The sequence below is a fragment of the Gopherus flavomarginatus genome, chromosome 2 (assembly GCF_025201925.1).
Source record: "Gopherus flavomarginatus isolate rGopFla2 chromosome 2, rGopFla2.mat.asm, whole genome shotgun sequence".
Lineage (NCBI taxonomy): Eukaryota > Metazoa > Chordata > Testudines > Testudinidae > Gopherus > Gopherus flavomarginatus.
The window spans coordinates 62,251,484-62,279,315 of NC_066618.1; the positions used below are offsets into that span (position 1 = coordinate 62,251,484).

A 27,832-nucleotide genomic window follows, 5' to 3' on the forward strand; every position below is an offset into this window, starting at 1 on the left:
CCCACTTCCTTCCCATGCCAGAGTGCCTAGACAGGGAATGGGTGCAGACTTGACTTCATCCCTTAACACGCCAGCAAGCAAAGCAGCACAGCTGTCATAAGTAGCTGCTCATACAGGTCAGCAGTAAAATACCAAATTCACATCCCTGGAGCAAGGGGTGAACTGTGCTTCAGGAGGGAAGTTTCTGAGGGTATGTCTACACTGCAATTAAATACTATGATGGGCTTGTGGGGCTCAGGTTAAGGGACTGTTAATAATTGAGGTGTAGACATTCAGGCTCAGGCTAGGCTCTAGGATCCTGCAACATGGGAGGGTCCCAGAGGTCAGTCTGCAGCCTGAGCCTGAATGTCTATACCACAATTAAACAGTCTCTTAGCCCTGGGGCCACGACACCAAATCAGCTGGTAAAAGGCCAAATGTGGGTATTTTATTGCAGTGTAGACATACCCTGAGGCACAATTCTTCCCATTATACAGTTTACACACCCCACCCCTTGCTCTGGGCTCTAAAGGCACAATCTAGTCCAATAAAACTAATTGCAGAGAGTGGTACTACTCAACATGAATAAGGGCAGCTGTCTCTCAATGAGCTGAAGCAGCCATTCTGATAAAGTATGGCAGCATCTGCAAAATATGCAAAAAACTTTCAAAGAATAAAGTCTTAAGAAAAAGTGAGCACTTACACCCCTTTCCACTTTTAGAACTGTATTCTATTCTGCTGTGTACTGAAATCACAGACTCCAGTATGACAGTTGACACAGAACTGAGCATATGCCAGTAGAATGGCCAAAATCAGCAGCCAAGATACCACTGAACTTCTGAAATATCATTACCAAAAAGTATCTGGTCCTAAAACCTGTACTCTTGCCGCATAACCCTAAAAAAAAAAAACACAATTATAAACCTTTACTAGTATAAAATTGGACTTTCATAAGCTTCTAAATGTTCAATTGCTTTGCTAATGCAGTTTAAAGACAGGTGGAAATTTCTGCAGATGCCCACAGTTAGTGGATCCACCAAGGATCAGTTCAATTTGAGCCTGGCTAATTGCTGTCCTCCCTCAGGTATGCCCATTGGTAAATTACATATTTAACTGCAAGAGACATGAGCGTATAGCCTATTAAACAGAACATAATCACATTCTCAGGTAAGATTTCATCTCTCCCTTTTGCTGTGTGGAACCCTTACATTAGAGTTGATTGACTTCTCATGGGTCAGCTGAAAAAATCATTCTTTGCTTAAGCAGAAGTCTCTTTGTACTGCAGAGTAAATAAAAATGGGGAAGACATGCACATTGCTTTTCAGGACTCAAGAGGGTTTCATTATTTTTTTCCTCCTCCTTTAGAAGTTTTAAATTAGTATGTGACCAAAACCAGTATCTCCTATCAAATGAAAACTAAACAAACAAACAATCTGCAGCAGGAGGATAAAAAGATTACATTGTATTATCAGCAAAGCGCTAGTATTTTAATGCATTTTCAGTCTATAGTTATTATTTGAATAAATGATTTTAGAAGCAGTGAGCAGCAGATTGCTATTTTCTTCAGCTGAGTCAAAGGAAGTTTAGGCTGAATACACAATAATAATACAAAAAGAAACCATAAACTCACTATTTAAACGCAATTATAATTCATGTTAGAAAGTTCCTATTAATATTTTCTGCCAAAATATTATAGAAGCAGAATAATTTTCATTCAGGTTCTTTTAAAAAAGTAATGTACTTTAAGCATATACTCCTTTAAAAAATATGAGAAATATATCTTTAAAAGAAGAGCATTTCGCAAATGACTAACATTTTGTCAGAAAACACTCCGAAATCACTCCCCTTACTTGAGAGAAAATTGCTTCATACCTATTATAAGCTAGCAAGATTTATCAGTTATCATTAATGTTACTAAAATAATGATAAATAATATGCAAATTTTATTCTATTTTAATTTTGTGAATTTGAAGGAGGCCCATTTCACATGACAGAACAGATGTAGCTCAATGTGCAGTGGGACCTAAATCTATTTTTTTTTATTTTAAGTTTACAACAGAGTAGAACACATTTCCTTTCCCTTCTAAATAAACAAATGAGAAATGTCTTACTTGTTCTGTCTTCTCTGGTTCTTTTCTATCCACCTGCAAAAACTGACAGTTTTCCCTTGCCAGCTTCTGGACTAATTCAATCCGTCCAATGTCATCTCTTTCTTGAAGCTTGCACAAAACCCCTGCCTTGAGGGTTGGAGAAAGAGCAAATAAATATTTAAATCCACAATCCCAGGACATGACAGTGCCACAAGTTTTAACTTTACAATAAACACATATTTTCTATCATGTTCGCTGTAATTCTGAGCCTTTTGCTGAACTGGAATAAAATAGTTGCTTCTTGGGAAACAGCACAAGAAGTTTTCAGGCACAGCTGATTTACCCTATGTACTGTATCTACATTAGGCAATTGAAGGCAGGGCTAGTTAAATCAACTGCTATTGTGTGTGACTGATATACTTGTATTTTGTTTGTTCCTGTCAACCTATTTCCTGTTACATAAGAGAACCACAGCAAGAGGTTAAAAACTCATGGGAAACTTAGCCAGGAACAGCCCTGGAAAAAAAGAATGGAGTGCAATAGAGTCATTCCTAAAAATAAAGTAGCAGAACCTCCCATTTCTCAAATGCTGCCACTTCTTCATGTATGTAAACTATAGCATTTAAAATAAGTTACACAAAATTAATTCCTCTGTTATAAAGGAGGTAAATATAGTGTATTAATTAATTCTTCAATTCTGTTAAGGACAATGTGCATATGTTACAACTAGCACTAGTTATTTTAAACATAAAATACTACCAGTTACTCAAGCTGAGAACCATGGTGGTACTTATTTTGATGGTATTTTGTTTTGGCCTACAGCACTGGCATGTGTTTATAAAAATGGCACATATATACTTAGGTTGTAAGCTCTCTGGGGCACAGGCTGTCTTTGTGTTGTGTTTGTACAGCATATAGCACAATGGGTCCTGGTCCTTGAATGAGGCTCCTAGACACTACAATAATACAAATAATAAATAATAATAATGAAGGCATAGACACACTCTGCACACAGACATTTCAAACACATGACTACCCTGAGACCTCACATGAGCCCTCACTATAAAATATTATCTATTATCATCTACCTCTATGGTACATGTTGCTTACTGCAAAATCAGTGGCCAGTCACATTCTATCACCATCCATGACTTGATCACACACAGGGCCTCTGACTTTACTTGCGTAATTCAGACCTGGCTGGATGACACTGGAGGACCATTATTAGCCCAGATGTTTCCTGATGGATATCAGCATGAACCCTGGGAAGTTCAGGGAGGGGATGTGCAAAGATGGGAGATTGCAGGGAGGGAAGGAAAATGAACTTTTTACATTGTATAAAAGGCAGCCTGAAAGGGATGTGCGGTGGGGAAGGACAGGTTTAAACACAGAAAATCCACAACCCTGTCCTCTCTCGTGTGTAAACTGAATTTATCTTAATCTCTATGGCAATTGGAGAACTAGGAAGATTATAATATCACAAGAAACAAGAGAGACTGAAAGCCGATGAACAGAGAGGGAGAGATTTATATTCAGAATATTTAAAAATCTGATTTTTTTTGTGGTTTTGTTAACACCTATTTGACTCCAATGCCTAACGAACAATGTCTTGGTTAAAGATTCATCATTTAAGATGTGACAGCCCAAAGGGCTCTCCCTCTCTCCACCTCCTTAAAAAAAAAAAAACCCACTAAACACTCTTCGGGCCTTTTTATATGGCATAAAGAAGCAAAAGATTTTAAATATCCTTGGAGGTTACTTTCTAATACAGGACATGCCCCACTCTAAAAATGGATTCAGAAGAACAGAACATCTTTTATGCAGTATATTTGCGGGGCCTCTGAAAGAAGATAGTGAGGCAGCTAGGCTTGCAGTGCCATCAATATGCTTATGACTCAGAGCTACAAGTCTCTTTTCATCTGAGATCGATGATGCAGTCTCACAGCTTCAGGTGGTAGCCGACATTAGGGCCTTGATGACAGCTATCTGTCTGAAGCTCAGACCAAACAAGATGGAAGTTACATTGTTCAGCTGGGGAAACATCAGAAGGAAGCAGTGGCAGTAACATCTCTACCCCTTTAATCCACCCTTACTTTTGATAACAAGGTGCATAGTCTAGGCTTCCTACTGATCTCATGGCTGTCTTTTTGATAAAGTAGAAGCAGTAGACAAGAGTGCTTTTTTCATCTACTTCTGTCAATACAACTTTGACCCCTTCATCTTGGAAGTGCTCTCACCAGCATCTTCATGCCTTTCCCATCTGCAGTTTAGATGACTGTAATACATTATGGCTGGACCACTTGGAGACTACAGCTAATGCAATGCGTGTCTGACCCCTTACTTAGTAGTGATTCTAGCAGAGTGCACGACATCTATGCTCCATAGTCCACATTGCCTTTCAACCTAGGTACAATTAAAAAATGACACTATAAAGCCATGTAAAGTTCGAACCAGACTACCTTAAAGGCAGTCTCCTCACGCTTTTTATGTTCCATTCCAACAACTGAGATCGCCAGAGAGGCCCAAGACAAAAGTCTCGATATTTAAAATGTCTATGGATTGAGGCAGGACATTTTTAATGAAGGACACAATATACATGCGATGCCCCCTCAATGAGTCAACAAATGTTTTTTGATCTTCAGCACATGATGCAAGCCTTCAGGATTTGTTAAAAAAATAAAATAAAAAATTGAGGGAATAATTAGGAGGCAGGGAGGATTACTCCTTTTTTCTATTAATCCCTTACAAAGATGGTGCTAGCCCACTAGGGGCCTTAACAGGAACTAACACATACTAAACAAAGCAAATAGCGGGCCCTCTTGAGCTGCTCAGGGCCCTAAGCAATTGTTTAGTCTCCTTATGGCTAGTGCTTGCACTGATCCTTTAACTGACATTCACACAATTTGTTAATTGCTAGCATGGTTTCTGCTCTGTAAACATGTTTAGACCGTATGAAAACACACTCATAAATAAAACAGACATTAACACTCACACATGTACACAGTATGAACACTTCAACATTAAAGATAAATTAAGACTTTAAATTATCCAAATAAAGAGAAGAGAGTTTAATTCACAATCAATCAGTGTGTCCAATTTTGCCCTCTGATGTATCTATGTAATTCCCACTGAAGTCAAAATTGCTGTCTGAAGTGACAATTAGTCCCACGATGTTCAAGTGGAAAGAGCATCTTGGAAGAAGAAAAAAAACTTGCCAAACTTCCCACCTTTTCTCAATGGAATAAAATAGAATAATTACCTCCTTCCTACATGTTTGAGCATAGTGAGATTAGAACCTGACCTTGTTACCTGATCTCGTTACATTTGCCACAGAAGCAGTCTTTGTTCACATAAGCGATTACATGGTCCAGGTCCAAATAATGGCCAAAGGGAAATAATGGATAACGTATGAATTATTGTTCTTTTATTTAAAGTAGCAAGGCAAACACAATAAAATATATTTTACTGTGGTTTCAGCAAAAAAGGAAGACAACATTTAAAATCTCCCAGAGAAGCTGAGGCATAATCCATGTTGGAAGTAGACAATATTTTAAAATTGAGCCTTAATATCACTGGTGTAATTAACGCCAGCTATAATATAAAGGGCTAAATATTTTTTTCATAATTAAAACAGAAGGTACAAAACCCCCATTTGTCATTGTGATTTCTCCAATTATTCTGACTTTCTATAGTACGTGGAATAATTTTTCTGCTAGCTAATGTAAGAATCCATCTAGGTCAAATAATTAAATTATTCTAATAGCTTCTGAAAGCCGGTTATGAGGACAGAATAAGATTTTAATATTCCTGGTCATTTTCACTTGTCAATATAAATTAAATTTTCACACAATATGTTTAATGCTGCTAAGCAAAAGGAGTAAAGGCCAGTCTTCCTATCTGCAAGTGAAATTTGCACCTGCATTTTGTATCTACAAAAAAACAAACTAACAAACAAAAAAAAAAAAACACACACACCAGTCCCTGGGTGTAAATCTTGATACTTGCTCCTCTAACAGGTAGCTAGAGATGCAGGTACTGAGATTTGCACCCACAATTTACTTGCATGCAAATTGCATAGGTGTGAGTTATACCTGATTTTAGTTTAATTAATATCACAAGAACGTAAGTTTTATATTAAGCTCAATGCTGTTCATGGCACAAAATTATTATAATTAAAGGTGTGTATTTAATTTTCAAAATAGCACAAGAGGAGATTTCACTGTCCCTCTTTATACAAAAGAAAATCAATTAGTCACTACTATGGTTTGAAAAGCAAAGATGTTGATTCCACAATATTTGTTCCAAAATGTACCCTGGAAAATATTCCCTAGTGAAAAGCAACAACACTGAAATTAATAAGATAGAAACAAGATGAAGGTGAAATAGAAGATTTCTAGATGGATAGGAAGGCATATCATTTTCATTACACTCAATTTTAAAAGTCACAGGGCATAATCCTTCTCACTCTGACATCAGTGCAGTGTAACTTCATAGACTTCACTGAGTTACTCCTGATGTACACCACCACAGGAGCAGAATCAACTCACCCCCTCCCCCATTACTGTACTTCTGAATTTTGCATTACAATCACTGACTCTTTATATCTCTCCTACAAAAAATGCCGTTACTACAGTTTTCAATGTTGTCAACCTGCAGACTAAGAAGCCTATGCCCAACTCCAGCAAACATTTCTGCTTATGTGAGTAATATGCAAAATGTATAGTCCCACTGAACTAAAAGTGACTACTAGTGCTTAAAGCTTAAATAACTGCATAAGTGCGTAAATAAGAGTAATAGCAATGTCTGCTCTTCAAAGACTATCCACAAGCTCTGTTATTACCAAACTTATTGTACATCAATCATTTATTTGTTTAATTGTAAACATGCTTTATAATGTTTGTCAAACTTGGAAGTAGGTTTGCACTCAAGCATAAACTGGGTGAATTGAATAATTGTATGTAGTGCCATTAAATTGTTATTGTTTTTTATAATCTCTTCATGTAATCTTATTAGCTTGCTGTTTATTAGCTCTTAGCATGCATAATGACTTTATTTTCGAAATCTTTGTTAAAAACTTGAGTGAACATTCATGTAAATTAATCCTGATAACAAAGCAGAATCAGACAGAAATACACAGAGATACACACTGATGCTGAAGTTTTGGTGCCAGAATTTCACCCTGGGTCTTTTCCCTTAATCTCTAATATACTCTTTAGCTTTAAGATGCCTAGCCTCCTCCTCTCACAGATTTGAATTAAGAATAAAAGAACAGGGCAACAGACATGCATGCTATGGAATTCCATGCTATAGTGGACATACTGGAACACTGAACATTTTTGAAGAATTTAAAATTTCCTTTAAAAAATAATGCTTAGCCCATCTACTTTTAGTATTTGGAGTTTATATGCTAGTGTGATGGGAACTCTAGAAATGCCATCTCTAATAGACAGACACATGATTTCAGATTCTGCACTAGTGCAGAAAGGTCTTCTGGGATATGTCTACACTGCAATGAAAAACCTCTAGCACCAAGTCTCAGAGCACATATCCAGTTGACTTGGGCTCCCAGGGCTCCGGCTGCTCATCTAAGAATTGCAGTGTAAATTACCTTACTTGGGCTGTGCCTAGACACCAAGACCCTCCCTCCTGGAATGATTTCAAGAGCCTGGACTCCAGACCTAATGAGAATGTCTACATTGCTATTTTTAGCCCTGCAGCCCAAAAAGACCAAGTCAATTGATCCAGGCTCTGAAACTTGGTGCTGCAGGTTTGTCTTTGCTGTGTAGATGTACCCCTTGAGTCTGAGCTTTTTGGCCCTCTCTTATGAGTTTGGCAGTCAGGGTAAGAGAGGATATCTAATAAAACAGCAAGATATGGGTGGGGAGGAGGAGAAAGGATGTAATTTGGGGAAATTGGATAATATTAAAAAGATGATGATCTGGGTATATTAGCAGATCTCTATGATCCCTAACACCTCTTAAGCTTAGGGCTAGAAGCGGAGGGGGGGGAAAAAAAAAAGAGACAGACAAAGATAAGGCTGGGAGAAATAAGTCAATGCAGATCTTAATAACTTAGCTATGTTTACATATAGTATTTTGAGTGTTCAAGGGTTTAAAACCTCAAAAATAGGTCAATAAAAAGGTCTTCAGAATCCACATCGACTTACAGTTATTAAAATTCCATCAGCATGCCACATGCACATACCACTTAAAAACAAATACAATTTGAAAATAAAAAGAGGGATAACAGGGTATTTTTTATGTAGAAAGTCAGAATTGAGATTCGATCTAAGAACATCTTTCCAACTTCAAGATCACAAGTTTCATTCCCAATGTGATCAGTCTAGTGTAAATAACTACGGGGGGCAAAAATCTAGCACAGTTTCGGTCTCATACAGGTTGCCCACTTAGAACATAGGCAGAGCTCCATGTTCCCGTGCTAAAGACCCAAAAAAGGGGAATCTTCAACTTCAAACCCCTCAAATATATGATTTTTATATATTTACCTGTGCATCAGAAGCATATTTGAAGTCTTCTGGCCCTTTTGGTTCCTGGTTACTGTTTTCTTCATTTTGATGAACTGCTAAAACAAAAACGGAGAGTACTGAAATCAGGCAGGTTTAAATCACAATGATATACACAGTATCATGATCCAGGTTAGAAGGAACAGGAAAAGTGAGGAGAGCAGAGCTGTAATCCTAGCTCTCTCATTAACTCAGAGATCTTGGACAAATCACTCCGTGTCTTACTTTTTCTAGCCTGTAAAATTTATATGAAAAGTACTAATTATTCATACTAATAAATAATATTAATAAGCTGTTTTGGACAAAATGGTGGGTTTTAAGGAAAAAGAATCTTTTCTAAGAAATAAAATGTAGGGCTTGGTGATTCATAAACAACAACATTAAAAAGTTAATGCCTTTGCTTTCATTAGATTGATGATGGTCAATTTTGACAGAATGAAGTAAGCAGACATATCCCTCACCTCACCCTTTGGAAAGTTCTATGTAAACAAAATAATCTCAATCTTTTAATACCAAAGACCACCGCTTTTCATCAAAATAATCACAGAAATAATGGTTGCAGAGATGAGCATTTTGAAGGTTATTTTCCACTAGTTTTAGCTCAATTAACACTATTCAACACCAGTAAATTGTGCCAGAACAAAGTTGCAAGCCAATATTTCTGATTTAAGCAAAAACAAATTTACTAGGTTGAATGCAGTTTCTGGCCAATAGGAGCTGTGGAGTCAGCGCTCAGGCCGGGGCGGGAGCAGCATGCAGAACTGCTTGCCATGCCTTCACCTAGGAGCAGCCTTGACAAATCACCGCTTGTGGGGATCTGTCTGAGGTGAGTGCCCCTCCCCCCTCCCCAATTTGGCAGCCCGAGTTCCCTCCCACACCCAAACCCCCCACCTATAACCAGCATTTTTCACTTACCAGCAAAAACCCCCCCCCCGTCCCTTAACATGCTGGATGAAACAGCTTTTACTGTATTTAACTCAAGGATATGCCTATACTTAAACTGCTACCACAGCACAGCTGCAGCTTTGCCACTGTAGAGTGTCAGACACTCACCACAACGACAGAGAGGTTTTCCTGTCCCGCTGTAGCTAATCCACCTTCCTGAGAGGCAGTAGCCAAATCAATGGAAGAATTTTACCATTGACCTATCACTGTCTACAGTGGGGGTTAGGTCTGCTAATCTACATCACTCACGGTTGTGGATTTTTCACACCCATGGTGATGTAGCTGGGCCGACCTACCTTTTTAACTGTAGACTTGGCCTTTGGGCCTATATTTACACAGAGTTATTCAGACCTTTGCTCCTAATGTAGACCTTTACTAGTAATGGAGTACATCTGGTATATACTATACTTGCAAAGCACACCTACTGTGCATGCAGCTTATATGGACAAAACTGCACTTTGTACCAGAAACTACCCCCGACTCCACGAGCAAACCAAATTATACTGGTAAAAGCACAGTTTTGTTGGTATAACTGCATCTAAACTAGGGACTTCTGCCAGCCATAGCTACATCAGTCACAAATCCCACTTCTTCACATCTCTGAGCCACAGGTGAACATATTTTTTTCCAATCACTCTTACAAACTCCTCAACATCAAAGTGTATAATTGGAGGGTTTGTCAACCCTTAACTACAGCTTCATCATGATTTGTGCATTAAAAAAAGTTACTGCATGTTCCACCTATAAACATTTAAAAAAGCAAGATCAGTCTCTTAGAAATATCACTGTATGACTCAGAAAATTCTATGTGTCTAAATTAGTTCTCACACTCTCAGGAAAGAAGTGCACACAACCACACAGTGCTTCGGTGTTGATATAAGAACCCATTAACATCCCCTTGAACTCAAACACACAAAACAAAATATGGCTGTATAATGGTATAGGCTGGTGCCCTAATCGGCTTGTGTATGTAGCTGAATTTCAGTCATAAAATGAAAAAGATTAGGCAATAATTTCCCCCTTTCATTAACTTTACATTAAAAAAAAAAAAAAGCTTTGACATTGAAAATTCAGCTGCAGCAAAAGTGACCAGAGAGTAAGGGTGGGATGGGAAAATGCTTCCCACACAAATGTTGATTCTGGGACAGTTCCTGAAGTGTGACATGCATGTAAAAATCTGCAAATTCTGGAACCAGGCCAGCCACTTCCCTCTATGCCAGTATAAACTCTGCTTCTCTCTTCACAATACACGTAGTCCAGACCAGAGGAAAAGTTCTCTTATAAAATAGTTGTAAGAATGAAGGACACCACAGTTTATTAAATCCACACATATCTGATTGCTACACAAACAATATCAAAGGTTTGCAACTAGAGGCAGCAAACCCCGCAAACGAATGCACAGTAACCAATCCCTTTCTACCTACAGCTTTTCCTCTCTTTTAACCTACAGGAAAGGTCACTGTGAATGAAAAAGTGAAGATGTTAAATGAGCATTAGCTTGCTAAAGTGCAGTTCAAAAGTGGCTATTTGCAAATTAGTTTAAGGAGTTCAGAAAGTTGACTTTAATGGTCACCAGGCCATGGCTTGATTTAATTTCCTTGCTCCCCTGTGGACTACAGCAGGGATCTTTCCAATAGTGGGAGTACATAATTCTTCTAGGAGAGACAGTGGGTGTTTTCGTGCAAAGGGGATTATCATTCTTGCTAAGCAAGGGTTACTTAATTTCTTTTGGCTGTTTGAGAGAGAAATAACTTACTTTAACCTTAATGGAATATTCACTTAGATGCACAATAATCATGTATCATTCATATGGTTGAAATTAAAGTTGAGTCAGCACTTCCATTTTAAATCTCTGTCTTCCAAGGGTCTACCAATCATCCAGGGAAATCAGTTCTGGGCTGAAACTTGGCATGTAAAATATCAACTCAAAGGATTTTCTGGTTTGTTTTTTGTTTATTTTTTTTTTCCAATTAACTGTTTGATTTTTGGCCAGAGGCATTAGGAAGAAAAAATAGCAAGCTATTACTTTTTCTACAGACTTCAAAACACACTTGTTGTAAAGCATTGTAGGTTAGAGATGAGTCAAAGCAAGAATCATTTATCTTAGTCAAGGGCTCCAGAACAGGGGTGGGAGCAGGAGGCCATGACCACATCACTTCTAAAAATGGAAGGGCTATGCCCTCCCACTTTTTATGGGCTGTAACAGCAAGCGATGAGGAGGGAGCGAGAGTGAGCGGGCAGGGTCTTGGGAAGAGGTGGGGCAGCACCAGGGTGGGGAGAAGGAGCAGTGCAAGGGCAGAGACTCAGGGAGAAGGGGTGGCATGAGGGCAGGGCCATAGTTCTCACACAAGTGGCCCCCCCTCCAACTTTTTAGGAAGCTTCTGCCAGTCAACCTGTCCCATCTGTCCCCACACTTCATTTTCTTCCCCCAGACATACAAACATTGGCAGTTTAGAGCTACTTGAAGCGGCATTTAAACTGCCCTTAATTTTTCAAAACGTATGCTGTGTTGTTGTAGATGTGTCTGACCCAGGATATTGGAGAGGCACGTGATGGTCATAATATCATCTTATTGGACCCAATTCTGTTGCCTCTCTCACCAACAGAATTTTTTCCAATAAAAGATATATCATCCATCTCATCTCCTTAATTTTTCAAATGCAAAACTCTGGCCAGTAAGGTTTGCAAACCTAAGACTATCCCAAATTTTTTTTCCAACCATGTCTGTCCTATATTCCAACAAAGATATTCCCTAAGAGAGGATAAGGCATCCTGTCTGCCAACACTACCACTAGTGCTCCCTAATTTCTGTTGTTCCTCCTGTTTCACTTTGGTTAAAAGTTTGATACATTGGACCATTACAAGAATCTTAGTTTTGAATGGCTGGAAGCCGAGGATCAAATTTTCAGCTGACATCAAACCAGATGCTTCCAGGCTTCCAAGTTCTGTGCATGCAAAAATCTGCTTTTTGCAAGTGCAAACTGTCAGATATCTAATTACCTGATCTCTGCATTCTAATGACTGTGGGTTTCTTACACATTCATGGCTGAGCACAAAAACTTGCAGCCACAATTTCAGAGGACAATTTTAAAAATTTGTACCTAAAAGCAGATGGGTTACACCACAAGGAGCATGACTTAGTATCTTCTGTCCTTCCAAAATTGTCAGCATGAGCTGCTGGATACTAACTGTGATGCTACCCAGGACAGTGAGTCACCTTGTTATCTCTCACCACAACTTCCAGCTTAAGAGAGATTTGCTTGTGCTTAACTGGGTGTCAGCTCCCTGACACCATCAACCTGTGAGCCACCCAAGCATTTTCCCCTAAGCTATGCCAGGCCTTACCCTTGCCATGCAGATTAACAATAGGTGCACTCCACTCCTCGAGTCCCTTTGAAGTATTCCCCTGTATTATCTAGCCCCTTATCCACTGAAGACTCTCAGAAATACGAGGTCTACTGGCCCAAGGGATCAGTGTACAAACCACCTTGTATGATTCAACTCTGGATCAGCCTCTATCTTAACACCACAGCATTGAGATATATTTATAACAATAAGTTTATCATCAAGATTCAAGAAATAGTGAGTAAGCATAATGGAAATAAAGGATTACATACAAAACCATAACATGCTTTCTAGGGAGATTAAACTATTATGCTAGCCTCCTTTGTAATGAAGTTTATCTCATCCAAAGCAGCATTTTCAACTAAGGCTGGTTGTGATCCCATTTTCATGAAAGTAAATGCACTACTCATTTATTTCACAGGCTCAAGATAAAGAGGTGTCTTCCTTACCTCTTTCTTACACCCCCCAAAATTCATTGTTCATACCTGGAGTCAGGATAATCCCCTGTAGTTTATTCTCTGGTAAACTGCCTCCCTGTTGATTTCACATCCCAGTGTTAACTTCATATGTAAATGACTCTCCATTACTTTGGCTTAAAATTCTTAATTTATATGCCAACAGAGATGGGAGAAAATTATTTTATATGACAAAACTTATTTGTCATCTCTTTCTTGATACAGACTTCAGTGCATATTTTCAGTACGCCTACATAAACATAATTCGTTGCATAGTATCTGTACATACATTTCACAATCATGTTAATGACCAGTGTGATCCTAGCTTTCATTTAAGACCTGACATGACATTCTTAGATGAATCAGAGTGTACATACTAGAATCAGGATATTCTTGTAAACCCCTTGCCACCTGGCACTGAGGGTTTTGTGGGTCACGCTAACATCTTAATGGATAGGGTTCACATAGATGGCTGCCCTCACTGTAAAGGCATCAAAATATGTTAGGTGTTTTACAGCTTTTAAAAAACTGAAATTAATATGGACTACAGCTTTGGAAAAAACAAATTTTAAAATGTCAAAGCTGCCCCTCTTAAAAAGCAGATATTCATAAAAACACTGTTCTGCATGAGTCATAATATGCATGTGAATTTTTAATATCAAACATTTGTGCATATGATGTGGCAACTCCGAGTTCCCATTTGGTCATTAATTAGTACGTATTATCACAGCTTCTCAGCACTCCAGACTATCTGGTTTCCAGACTTATTTCATTGTTGGAAGAAAAATGGCTTTAAGTCACCTGTCCTTTCCCTTGATCCTGGAGCCAATTCACACAAGGCTAGACCCATAGCATGAGCTGGAACAGCTTTGAAATTGCTCTAATTTAAACTAGCCATACACAGCTAGAGATTACTGGGGCATAGACATACCCTGGCCCAAGACACAGTCTGCACCAGCAGCCAAGAAGGGGCACAGTCCAGCAGCCGATACACCACTTGAGGAAACCTGAGGGAACCTCAGGGGACTCTTCTAATGGTAGGATGAACTGGGAGTAGGGTTGCTTGTATTATCAAAGCAGTGCAAAAGTAGACAGAACACATTGGAAGATTTAAGCAACTGGGAAAGGGGTGGATATGTACAATTCCAGATATCAAGTAGAGTTAGGGGTATTTAATTTTAAAACACACAGACAATATAAGGGATGGAAGGATGGATAGACAAGCACAGAAAAATATATACACTTTCATTTTTAATAATCAGTTTTATTTAAACAGTGGCAACTCTTTACTGGGCATAATCATCTTTCCATGTACAGAATGGAAAGAACCATGGAAATCTGCATGTGTGGAGCAATCCATGGAACCCATGGCATTCAGCTCTTCCCAGAGGTGTGGCTGTATTGTGCAGCAACCCAGCTTGCTTGCTTTTTTAATAAAAGAAGTTTCTAATTGCAACCAGTTCCCTTCTGGGTTGCAAAGATAACCTTCACAATACAAACCAATGCAATATCGTCATTCTGATTCAGCAGCCAGCCAGCCTGGAACAATAACACCAGGAGAGGTGTGAATTTCCTCCATTTGACTTAGTAGGGTATTAACTTTGATGGCTAATTATTTAAATGTTTACATGTAACTGCCATCACTATTACTATGCATCTCAGAATATTTGGCATTTTTCTTAAATCCTCAGCTCCTGGAGACAAGCAATGATGGGGATATCTCATCTTTCATTATAAAAAAAATTCTAGCTCTCATGTTTGCAGAGAAAAGCTTGAAAATGTAACATAAGTGCACTCTAGAGGATCAAAAATCAGAACTCACATTTATTTTTAGAAATCTCATGATTTCTAAGATAATTTCATGATTTTTTGAGGCCTGACTCATAATTGCAATATTGCTTGTTAATCTTTGGGTGTTGTGACAAAGTTCCTCCTCTACCTTAGTGAGTCCTGCGCTTATTGGCAGATTTGTTCACCTCAGTGATCTTCCCCTCTTGTGGAACCCAGTCTGGGTCAGCTCCTCCTGTGTCTGATCAGGAGCTGGGGGGTTTGGGGGGAACCCGGGCCCGCCCTCTACTCCGGGTTCCAGCCCAGGGCTCTGTGGATCGCAGCTGTCTATAGTGCCTCCTGTACCAGCTGCATGACAGCTACAACTCCCTGGGCTACTTCCCCATGGCCTCCTCCAAACACTTTCTTTATTCTCACCACAGGACCTTCCTCCTGGTGTCTGATAATGCTTGTCCTCCTCAATCCTCCAGCAGTACACTCTCTCACTCTCAGCTCCTTGCCTTCTTGCTCCCAGCTCCTCTCACACGCTCCTCCTCCTCTGGCTCCCCCCTGCCTGACTGGAATGAGCTCCTTTTTAAACCCAGGTGCCCTGATTAGCCTGCCTTGATTGGCTGCAGGTGTTCTAATTAAAGTAGCTATCTCTACTGCCTTCTAGAAAGATCTTAATTGGCCCTAGGTGCCTTGATTAACCTGGAGCAACTGCCATTTGGTTACCAGGGTCCTAGGGATTTGTTTAGCCTGGGGCTAACATCCCTGTTTCTCCGTACTTTACTGTAGCCATCTGGCCTTGCCCCATCACAGTATGCTGCAAGGCCTATCTATTTACCCCAGGCATTGGTAGAGGGGACAACTGAGCTCAAGAGTGGCTTGGTTGCTATGGCAACTGTGAATGATCTGACTATATTATAATGGCTGTTGATGAATATTAATATTCCAGACAGGGACAACGAGCAGTCCATATTGACATTATTGTGAGAACTAAAGGCCAGATCCTCCAGTCTAGGTGAGCCATGCTTAGTGCCAGACTAGGGCAGAGGGAGAGAAAATGGGGGGAAAAGGAGGAGCAAAGGTGGATTTAACCTTTTGCAGCACTCAGCTCTTGGGACTGATCTCAGCCAGTCCAAGCCCCCTCCTGCATCTATCTTCCCAGTCGTGCATACAGATATGAAGAAAATTAAAATAAATAAATAAATGGCTGAACACCATGAAAACCCAAGAAGCTGTAATACAAGATACTGTCATAATCTCAGAGGGAAAAAAACTCTTGAAGACAATTTGGCCACTTCTTCATTCACAGTAAATCTATGATCTATTCCTAGGAGTTATTGTAAATATGCAGCTTAGAAAACTCATGGTTAACATGGTTCTTTTCAGAAACAATACTGAAATTGCCTTTAAGCCTCTTCACTCTTCCCTGCTATTTATGCATGTACATATGCAAATTACTGTAGTCAATTTCCTTTCACCAAGTACCAGATATATCTCTGAAACAGTTGGCAGGCCCTTGGGAAAGTGCTGCCCAGACAGCTGTGCAATCAGCTGAGTAAATCAGCTAATTAAAAAAACAAAGAGATACATAAAAATTATTAAAGAAAGAAAGAATCCTGCTTAGAGCATCATTTGATAACTTTGTATCTAGGAATGCTCAGCAGGCACCGGACAGGATAGATGTGTTTGTAAATTGTGGATTGAACTCCTGCACTGATGATAATGATGTTAGTTCCTCCCAAACAGCGTTCTAAGGTGCTCTTAATATTTATGGTTTGTAATTTAAATCAATTTCAATATGAATTAATCCAGCCTTTTGTTTGTTTTAAAATGACACAGCCATGAAATGTAAGGTTGTTTTCACATCTCTGGTGTGCAAATGGTCATTAACTTTTGTTTGACCTTAGGTTTAGAACTAATATTAAAATGTGTACAGAAGGTACTCATTATGGTGGTCTAGTTTCCACAAAGAAAATAGTTCCCAAGGGTCTTAATGCTGGAAACCATTTCTCAGATCTCAAATAGGAAACAGGATCTCCCTCCCCCCACAAAACGCAATAATATTTCCTCTTATTCTGCAGTTTTATCAAGGAGCAGCAGATAATAGCTATAGTAGGACTCTGAAATCTAAACAGAGCAAAACCAGTGTCAGTAAAAGAGCAGAATGACAATATAAAAATGTAGACTTGGTCTGTCTGACACCACATTACAGACAGAACGGTTTATTAGTGTTCAGTTCCTCCCCACTGTAACTGAATGATCTCAACAGGGACAATATCTCAGTCTAAATAATTGTCAAACACAGGAACGCTGGCATCATAGGACCATTGTTACTGCAACAGTATAATATCCAGTATAGTAAATGATGTTCTGGAATTCACTCATATTAGAGAAATGGCTTCATTATGATTTTTACATGTATTGTATATCTAAGTTTTGTTTACCAATACTTTCTGACTGTCCCCTCTCAGCTGAATTCTGTGGTGAATTACTTACCATTTGCTCCACATTTGACTGACCAAATTCCACATAATATGTTTGTGCTCTACAAGGACTTCATTTGAGAAACATACCTCTGGCTAAACAAGCTTGGCAGTTAATGCTTATTTTGTAATACAGACTCAGCTTATTGATCGATTTGGAATGTGCAAGTCTGATTCTTCATTGCCTTGCACCTTGTGTAGTTTACTGCACTGCAAAGTGAGTGTAAATTGCTTCCTGTGCACAAGTGTAAGATTTGCACAAATAAAAGATTCTACCTATTTCACTCAAGATGCAAAGCAGTGAAGAATCAGATACAATAACTTTAAATAATCCCATATTGTTATAACTAAATAATTTTTACAGGAATGGGAGAGTTAGGGGAAAATTCCTGTGTGTCCATATACTCTAAACATACCTGTCTAACCAGTACTATTAGCTTCACATTCGCCTGAGCATTAAATTTAAACCCAGAGAACTCTGAACTGCACTGAATGCTACTGTATCTTAAAAAATAGTGTCACATGACAACTACTAGAGCAGAATACATTTTAGCAAAACTGTGGAAAGGTGGGGGAGAGATCATTAACTGCTGGACACAGACATGACCAACCCACACACAAAAATTCAGAAATTGGGCTTGTTTTTGGCTTACTTGACTTGTTGACTAGTTTTTGGCTTGCAGCTTGTTTGACTTGTTGCTTTTTTTTTTTTTTTTAAATTAGCTCCTAGCAAGCAGGGGCAAGGGGAGGAAGAGAGTCAGGGGTGCACAGTGGGCCCATCACAGTCCCAGACTACATGGGTGGGGGGGGAGGGATCTAGTCACAGAGTGTTGAGGTTCTTAGGGATTGGCTTGTTTTGGCCTTGTTTGAAATGGGATTAGTTCATTTTTGGCTTATTGTGAAAGTCGGCAATTGTGGATGGACACTGACATCTGCCAGCAAGCAGAGAGAGAAAGAGAGAGAGAGAGATGGAAATGTTAGAACAAGAGATTGAGCAGACTGTAACAACTGCTGTGAGGTGAAAGACTGCTTTCTATTTCACATAAAGTGTTCTGCATGCTCAGTCTGAAATGAAATAAAGAGAATTCTGAGTGTTTGGAGAAGTCTCTGTGGGTTCTCACACCCTTATAAGTTCATTTGAGCGAATGCAATCAAAACATCCACCCAAGAACCTCTTTTTGGACCAACGCTGACTATACTTTAGTTCACAGTCAAAGAAGTTAAGGCCAGAAGAAACCACCCAGATCATACAGTCTGACCTCCTGAATATCACAGACCACCAAGGGCAGCCAGAACCCACATACTAAACCAAATAACTGAAACTGGACCAAGGTATTACAACCCTCAAGAGATTAAACTATTATGTGCCATAGGAAAAGAATAGGAGGAACTGAGGTGCACCAGTGCCCAAAGACCATGCAATGGCAGGAAATTGATCAAAATGAACCTAGCAAGCGAGCTATGCCTCACACTGCGAAGGAAGATATAAACTCCCCAAGGACACAGCCAATCTGACCTGGGGGGAAAATTCCATCCCAGCCCCACATATGGCAATCAGTTAGACTCTGAGCATGTGATCAAGAACAGCCAGTTAAGCACCTGAGAGAAAGAACGCTCAGTTCCACCTCAGAGCATTAGCCAACCCCGTTCAATGCCCCATCTCCAGCCGTGGCCATCTCTCATGCTTCAGAGGAAGGAGACAAACAAACATAAAAAACATACACCCCTAACACAAAATACTTAAGGGGAAAAAAAGTCTACCTCTGCAAATGACTGTCTGAAGCCTTGAAACATGAGATGCAGTTCACTTTTGCCTACTCTGTGATGCTGTGTAGGCAATATGCGTCATATACATAATTTTGTGCATTATTAATTTCTTATGCACAAATTCCTTATAAAATGTGCCAAAATAATTATCCCAGGAATTTCAAATTAATTGCAAGATCAAATAAAACAGGACCAAATTCTTCCTTGGTGTAACTCCGCAGATTTCACTGAACTCACTAGAGCTCTCCTATGACTTTTTTAATACCCTGAAATGATGTGTGTTTTACATGTTGTTAAATATACATAAGGGAAAAAAGGGTGCAGCTTTGTTGTTTCAGTGTATGATAAATCTATCATGTGGTACCCAGTGGATCTTTGAGCTCACAGCACAGCTAAGGGTTGGAATAATGCAGATGCAGCGCCTTAAGGATATTAAGATGCTGATAGGAAGGAACACTTCATGTAAGCTTAACTGGATGATACAAAGAGCTGAATTCTTTGGTACTAAAAGGGAGCCAAGCCCAAACCTTGTGAACCAGAGGCAGGTCTACTGCAGTGCATGACCCTTCCAGAATCATGCAGGAACTTGGGTCAATCTAGTGCATGTTCCCTTCACTATACAAACAACTTTGGTGGTTTGAAAAGGCCATTTCAGACAAGACAATATGGCTGCGCTTTACTTCAGCATGCAATTGTTTCAAGTACAATATTGCTGATTGCGTTTTTAGCTGCATCTTTTACTTACAGCTACAAGGCAGCAAAGCTTTTGAGAAAGACTTGCAGATTTTGCTATTTTTTCTAGTTATGATTCAGTAAGAACCATCAGAGTGTAACACCAGACGGTGAAGGGGAGCTTAAGGTAACACTACCAGTACCTACCTAAGGTGAAGTGCTCCTATGTCATTGTTTTGAAATGGTGCTGAAGGTTACTCTGAAGTGAACATTTTTATGAGAATTCTATTTTATCCCACACACACTTCTAAATTTGACCCTTGTATTTAAATACCAAGGTCACAAGTTAAACCTTTTCTCATTTGTTCAAACTTTTCCAGTTTTCTTCACAGGGCAATATGTACACCATAGTCACCATATGTCACTGCTATTTTGTTCCATAAAGTGGAATACATTTTTTCAATCCTCACAGACTTTCAGCTATATAAAAAACCCAAAATGAACCAGGTTAATTTCACACTGCAGGTTTTGCATCTGTCTTCAGCTTTCAAGGTACCTTGGCTTGCAAGAGTATAAATTCAAAAGGAATTTAAAGTGTTTCAGGGCTAAGCACATACACTGAAGTTTTCCATATTCTGTGCATTGATTTTTGGTCATCTATTCTGGCCAATATCCTCATTTTGAAAATAGATAGGTGAAAATCTGCTTGAAGTTGATGATGTGTGTGTCCTATACAATGTTGACCTCACAGTCTGTGTTTAACAAGTAAACACAAAAATTACACATGACAGATTATTTACATAACACCATTATGTTCTTATGACAAATGAAAATTCTCTTATAAACTCTTGAGGAAAGAGACGGTCTCCTTCAATTTTTGAAAAACGGAACATTATTTTTGTTGCTGGTAGCTCCCATAATCTAAATAAATTAATAATTCAGAACACCAACATTCCTGTAATTTAAGGCTGAGGAAGGTCCTGCTCTAGTTACTGGATTCCCTAAGACGACTCCAGTCTCTCCAAGGAAAACAAGACTTAATTCATCTAACAAATTTCTAAGGTTAATAGGAACAGCAGCAATTGTCATGCATGCTTTATATACCACAAAGAAGAGCACAAACTCATTTTCTCCCTTGCAAGACATCTTTAAAATGAGTTTTATTCTAATCAAATAAAAGTGTAACAATGGTGTCTGGGCACTGCAATGTTGCTGAGATATTCAGCCGCTTCAGGGGTGGTGAAACTTATTCTTCCTTTTTTGATTTCAAAGATACTAGCTTAAAACACTGTGTGCAGAATTCCAAAATATCTACCTTCTTGTACCATGTCAGTCACAAGGATATCTGAGCAACATACATGTATTGAAATGAATGTCACAATAACTTTCTGTCTCATTTTCTTTCCACTGCTTTGAAAGGAGTGGGGTTTTTTGTTTGGGTTTTCCATTTCTGCTTCGGCCATTTGTGAATTGCCCCCTAGTTTTGTCCCTTTCCCCCAGTATTTTCTTGGAAGACCATAATCCTCTTCTCAACTCCCTAACAGAATTATTTATTTACTGGTAACTGAGATTCCCCATCAAGTATGGTCCTGTAATGACAAGAACATGGTGCCTCTTTCCACTAAAACTAGGCTCAAGTCTCTCTCTCAACTTTCAAAGCACTTTCTTATTAGAAACAGCCTAAACAAAAATCTCTAATCTGCTAGAAGCATTCTGGGTACAAGATACGAAATAGTCATAATTACTTCTTTTCATATGTTGATGAAACCTCCACTACCATTGAGCATGTACCACAGCCAATTCTTATTTAATTTTTAAAACAAACACAAAAACAGAACAGGAAGAAGAGTGGAGTTCTGATAAATACACATTTCCCCAAGGTACCCAGGGGCAATATTTCCCCTGCCCAGGCACAGCAAATATTATTCACCTTTTTGTAAAGCAGGCTACAATGTTTGCATGAAGAGTGCTGTATACAGGTAGATAGTGTGACCAAGTGATTATTACTATCAGTATCATAGAAAAACAACATCAGAGCACAAATCAGCCAGTTTTGACAGAATAATTAAACCACTGCAGGGGGACTTCCAGAAATTAAAATCACTCAGGGCCAAATTCCACAGTCCTTTAATCAAGCAAAATACCTATTTTTGCCCTGAACAGAAATGCTAACCAAAGCTCAAGAGGAAATGTTTAGGGATAATGTAATAAAAAAATACAACCAACACGTGGGCTTCTGCAAAATAGTCCTGTCTTGAGGGGTTCAAATCCGTGAAAACCTTTTAAAGAGATCTCTACAAAGGGAAGCAGACTCTTTCATACATTCAAGTTCCAGTCAATACATAAGGAAGCCACACTACAGCAGCCCTGATGTGCAGTAGAGCAGCCATGGGGCTCCTCTCCCTTACACTAGTGGCACATGCCCCCACCATGGATAAGCCTGATCTCACATCAACATGCCAGTAGGGTTACCATATTTCATCAATCAAAAAAGAGGATGGGAGAGGAGAGCCCCATCCCCATCTACTCCCTCCCCACTTCCCACCCCCTCACTGCCCCCCTCAGAACCCTCAACCCCCACTGCTCCTTGTTCCCTGACTGCCTCCTCCTGGGACTTCCCTACCCTAACTGCCCCCCTAGGACCTTACCCCCTACCTGTCCCCTGACTGTCCCAACCCTTATCCACACCCCCACCCCTAGGACAGACCCCCGAGACTCCCATGCCCCATCCAACCACTCCCCACCCCCGACAGGGCCCCCAGAACACCTGACTCATGCACTACCCCAACATAGGGCATTAAGAAATGCAAATTGCAATGTTACTCTTTAAAAACAAAAACAAGCATGCACTAGTTAAACAGATCAAAGGAGTAGCTTTTTGCACATTTGAGCTGCCATACCAAATGCTTAAAATTATGCATTAGAAAGGCCTGGCCTACCCTTGAAAGTTCTACAAGTATTACTATTTAATTTAGGGGTAGGGTTGCCAGACATCTGGTTTTCAACTGGAAAGCCAGGTTGAAAACGCACCGCCCACTAGGCTGTTAAAAGTCTGGTCAGCAGTGCAGCAGGGGCCTGGGGCTAAGGTAGGCTCCTGGCTTGCCCTAGCTCCACACAGCTCCCAGAAGCAGCCTCCAGGTCATTGCAGCCCTAGGCACACGGGCAGTCAGAAAGGCTCCGTACGCTGCTGTTGCCCCATATGCCAGCTCCACAGCTCCCACTGGCCAGAAACCGCGAGCCATGGGAGCTGCGGGGGCAGGGGCTGTAGGTGCGAGGGCAGCTCACAGAGCCTCACTGGCTACCCATGTGCCAGGGGCTGCAGAGATCTGGGGGCTGCCTTCTGGGAGTGGCAATAAGCGCCGTCAGGACCTCACACCCGGAATCCCCTGCCCCAGCCCGGAGCCTCCTCCTTAACCCCAAGCCTTCATCCTTAGCCCCACCCCAGAGCCCACACCACCAGCTAGAGTCCTCACCCCAGCTCCCAGCATCCCAGACCCCCTGCTCCAGGTGGGTGCCCTTTCCTGAACCCCTCCACCCAGAGCCCTCACCCCCAGCCCAGAACCCTTCCCCACCCACACACCCCAAACCCCTGCCTGGAACCCTCTTCCAAACCCCTCATTTCTAGCCCCATCCAGAGAGAGCACCCCCAGCCCAGAGCCCTTCTTCCCTCCGCCTGCACCACAATCCTCTGCCCCAGCCTGGAGCCCTCTCCCGCACTCCAAACCCCTGTCCCAGGCTGGTGAGGATGGGGCCTCAGATGCAGGGGGAAAGGGGCAGAGCCTCAGGGAATGGGAATTCGGTTTTGTGCCATTAGAAAGCTGGCAACCCTATTTAGGGGTACGAATTTTTTTAAATGGTAAAATCCTTAGAGTGTGGTGTGGGTGCTGCTATATCAATATAAAGGTGGCTAATACTCTCCCTCCTCTCTGCAAATAGCTATGGCAGTATAAAGTACCTTTATACAGATATAACTGCCTCTACACTGGGAGGGTTGTACTACACCAGTGTAGTGTAGAAAAGTCCTAAGGCAACATGCTCTTGACGGCACTTTTGCTGTCACTTTAAATCATATAAAAGTAAATGAATAGAAAGCAGAAAAATATACCCCAGCAAACAAGGACATAGCAAATCATTAAAAAAAAAAAATTTAAAAAGGGCCAAAACGAAGTTGGCATAAATGGGAAAATACACAAATAAATCCTGTTAACAGAACTATCACAAAATTCAAAATCAAGAACTGTACATTTGTACTAAACAAACATTATTACATATAAATATAAGCAAACAGAAAACTTACTTAACAAAAGCAGCCCCAAACAGTTCACATTCTCAGCAACTATACTGCCTTTACACTTTATCAGGTGGGATACTAGGTGGAGGGACCACCACAGTAATTATATTGTGTTGATACAAGAGACTTCCACCACAGTCCTTTACTGTGGAATGAGATTTTGTATTTCTTGCTTTCTAACACAACCTACATTTTAATAAGTCAACAATGAAGAATCAAATACTTTAATAAATGACAGAGGAGAATGATGTTAAAAAACCTCATTGAAGACCAACTGTCTGTACTTACTTGACTTTCTTGCTTTCAAAGCAATGACAGCAGCCAGTTCTTTCTGTACCTAACACATGAGAAAAAGATGATGGTTATAAATATATAGTTAAACAGAAAAAAAATGTGGTATTGGCAAGATGCAGCATATCATTAATCTTCAGATATTCATTGCATATAGAATAATACAGATGTTTCACTAGTTTGTTTCTTCTCTTATAAACCTGACCCATGTTTTCCAGCAAACCTATTTTTCTGTCAACTGGGAATGCTGTGACTTTTTGTCATTTTAGTTTCATGTAAACTTTGGCTTAATCTCTAGGAGATATGTTGACTATGGTATGAGAGTTATTTTCTCTGCAAACTTCTTCTCATGCACCTAAAGCTTCCTCACCTCTCAGTCAAATGTTTGTTTTCCCTCTGTGATTGCAGTGCAACTCTGTGTTTGCTTTGACTCCAGGGGCTCAGGTGAGTTCTCCGTGATGGAGCTGGGCTGGGGTTTTGCAAGCATGTGCTATGTATTTATTTTCTCAGCAACATCTCTTCATATCATCAACACAAGCAGCTCTTCACCTCAAAAAGATAGTTTTAAGACAAAAGCTCTAATGGCAATTAATATTAGAGGCAGGTGGTTTTCTTTCTTTCTGCCCTCACACAGGTGAAATACACCAGTGCAAGGCACACCACACCATCTAAATCATGATCATCTCCTCCAGTATTTACACATTTTTACCTCATTTCATTCAGTCTGTCAGCTGTTATTTCTCACTGGAGAACAGGGATTTATTGCAGGAGAAAAGGGATGGTCTTGCAGTGAAGAGCTTCATTCCTGACTCCATCACACCCTTCCTGGATAACCCAGGGCAAATCCTAATTTCTTTGCCTCAGTATCCCCATCTATAAAATGAGGCCAGAAATATTGATCTACTGCACAGGATGTTGTGAGGCTTAAGTTAATTCATTGGCAATGTTTGTAAAGCAAATGTGCTTTGAAATCCACTGATGGAAGGCACTAGTGAAGTTTAATTTGTTATTGAGTTAATTATTTTACAGCTTCCTGCAGGAAATTACTACTTCTGGAGGAAGAAAAATCTGCAATATTTCCCACTCCATCTACAAACCCACCAGTTTCTCCTCATCTTCCCAAATTAAACAGAGGAAAATCTACCTATATCCTTTTTATTGATCCCAAAAGGCAGACTTATTACTTCTAAGATGACTTTTTTAGAAAGCATTGAAGATAAAAGGTTAATTCAAAAGCATATATAACAATCCAATAGAAACATAATAATGTTCTTGTAACCTACACAGTTTTGTCCATTCTGAACATTCTACGCCCTCCTCCTTTTTTAAACTTCCCTACAGAGAAAGGGGGAAAGGAAATCCAAAAAGCTAAACACCAACTAAATTTTCTGTTGTCCAGTTTTGTTGGGAAAAAAAACTCTAGAAAAACAACATTTATTTGCAAAAAAGTTTCCAATCTGAAAAAAAAGTTTGAAAATTTTCAACCAACTCTATTACCTCTATTTTCAGTAAGGTTCCTTTTGCCCTCCCTCAGACCAGAAGATAAACAGGGAATTATTATTTCATAAGTAATAAAAAGCACAAGTTTGAGCATGCTCACTTAGTGAAAAAAATTAATATTGAGTTTAAGAACTAAAGATCCTGAGCAATCTGACTCATGCTCTGTCAAAATATTTAAAACCAGAGGTCGGCAACCTTTCAGAAGTGAGGTGCTGAGTCTTCATTTATTCACTCTAATTTAAGGTTTTGCGTGCCAGTAATACATGTTAACGTTTTTAGAAGATCTCTTTCTATAAGTCTATACTTTACATACAACAATAGTTTAGTTATATATTAAATACAGTTTTTAAAATATTTAAGAAACTTCATTTAAAATTAAATTAAAATGCAGAGCCCTCCGTACTGGTGGTCAGGACCCAGGAAGTGAGAGTGTCACTGAAAATCAGCTTGTGTGCTGCCTTCGGCATGCATGCCACAGGCTGCCTACCCCTAATTTAAACAATGTGCGTAACTACAAGTACATGAGCAGTCCCATTGATGCTTTAGAGTGCTCCACAGCTTAGAGCAGTGATGGTCATAGTAAGGGGAAAGAATTAAAAAAAAAAAAAAAGACCTTTTATAACTGTAAACAAATGAAGACTACTCAATTGCACCTCCAGGAGGTTCTGAAAACGATCCCTTCTTCTCATCCTGCTCATCCACATGTAACTCCCAAGAAGATTACCTAGATTCCTGGGGCTCTATCTGCTGGCAGCTCAGTGGGAGCCAAGGCAAACTCAGAGTCTGCCCAGCAACCGATAGGGAATGAGATGGCCCTCCCAGGGAGTTCAGGAAAGGGGAGAAGCCATTTTTTTAGTCAATCTGGAGCTAGCCAGGAGAAGGTGAGGACTGGCTGTATGTGGAGCTGGTGAGTCCCAGGCCCGCATGCAGGATTCCCACCAAAAACTGGCCTCTGGGAACCTGAAAGCAAGATCCCTCAGCTGGGCTTTTCCTTCTCCACTGATGATTCCTGGTTTGTAGAGTTTTGCTGGTAAATTTCCCCAGCCAGGCTGAGTTAACCTTCCTGCTCCCTAGGTGAGACCAGTCACCCCATGGTCAGCTCTGCCCGATAGTCCAGGGCTGGGTGTGTGGGGGTGTGTGTGTGTGTGTGTGCGCGTGTGTGCGCGCTGGGCTAGGAAACTACAGTTTGGATTTTTGTACAGTTGTGTAACCTGCACCTTGAGCCCTGCACCCCTTTGTGGTAAGGGGAAATCCAGGGACCAAAACAGCCTGATTCATGCTGGAAGAGAATCCCTGCCAGCCCCTCTGCAGTAACTGAGGAGTCCAGAGTCATTTCTGAACCTGAGGATCATTCATGGAGTTTGTGACTGCACCATCTTTTAGTTAGTCAGGGAATTTGTTTTGGGGACCCCCCTTCTCCCTGAACTGTGTCCTCAAGGTTTGGAGATTTTATAACCTGCTGCATATTAAACCAGTGGAGGGATTTACCACCTTCTCCCACTGAGAGTCCTTTGGGCTGTAGTGAACCCAGTCAGCCACAGTGCTAAACCAATGCAGAGAAGAATTTTGTGGTCATAGGTCATCAAGGGCCCCAACAAAGTACATGTACCAACAGGACACTAATCTTACATTTGCTACCTCAAGTCACAGGTATTAGCAGCGTAGGTACCAGTGACCCTAAAAATAGTGTTTTACCCTGTTATGTATATTTGTTT

The 27,832-nt window shown here is 40.1% G+C and overlaps 1 protein-coding gene across 2 annotated transcripts in view; it reads right to left on the reverse strand.

Annotated features, from left to right (window-relative positions):
• RAPGEF5 (Rap guanine nucleotide exchange factor 5) overlaps nucleotides 1–27,832 on the reverse strand; it is a 227,601-nt gene that overhangs the window by 128,033 nt on the left and 71,736 nt on the right. For both annotated transcript variants that reach the window (XM_050938790.1, XM_050938789.1), the window contains exons 7-9: nucleotides 24,615–24,663; nucleotides 8,575–8,651; nucleotides 2,091–2,216 (exon numbers count right to left, since the gene is read on the reverse strand). In XM_050938790.1, the coding sequence (XP_050794747.1) occupies nucleotides 2,091–2,216; nucleotides 8,575–8,651; nucleotides 24,615–24,663 (252 nt within the window). The remainder of the gene's footprint in view (nucleotides 1–2,090; nucleotides 2,217–8,574; nucleotides 8,652–24,614; nucleotides 24,664–27,832) is intronic.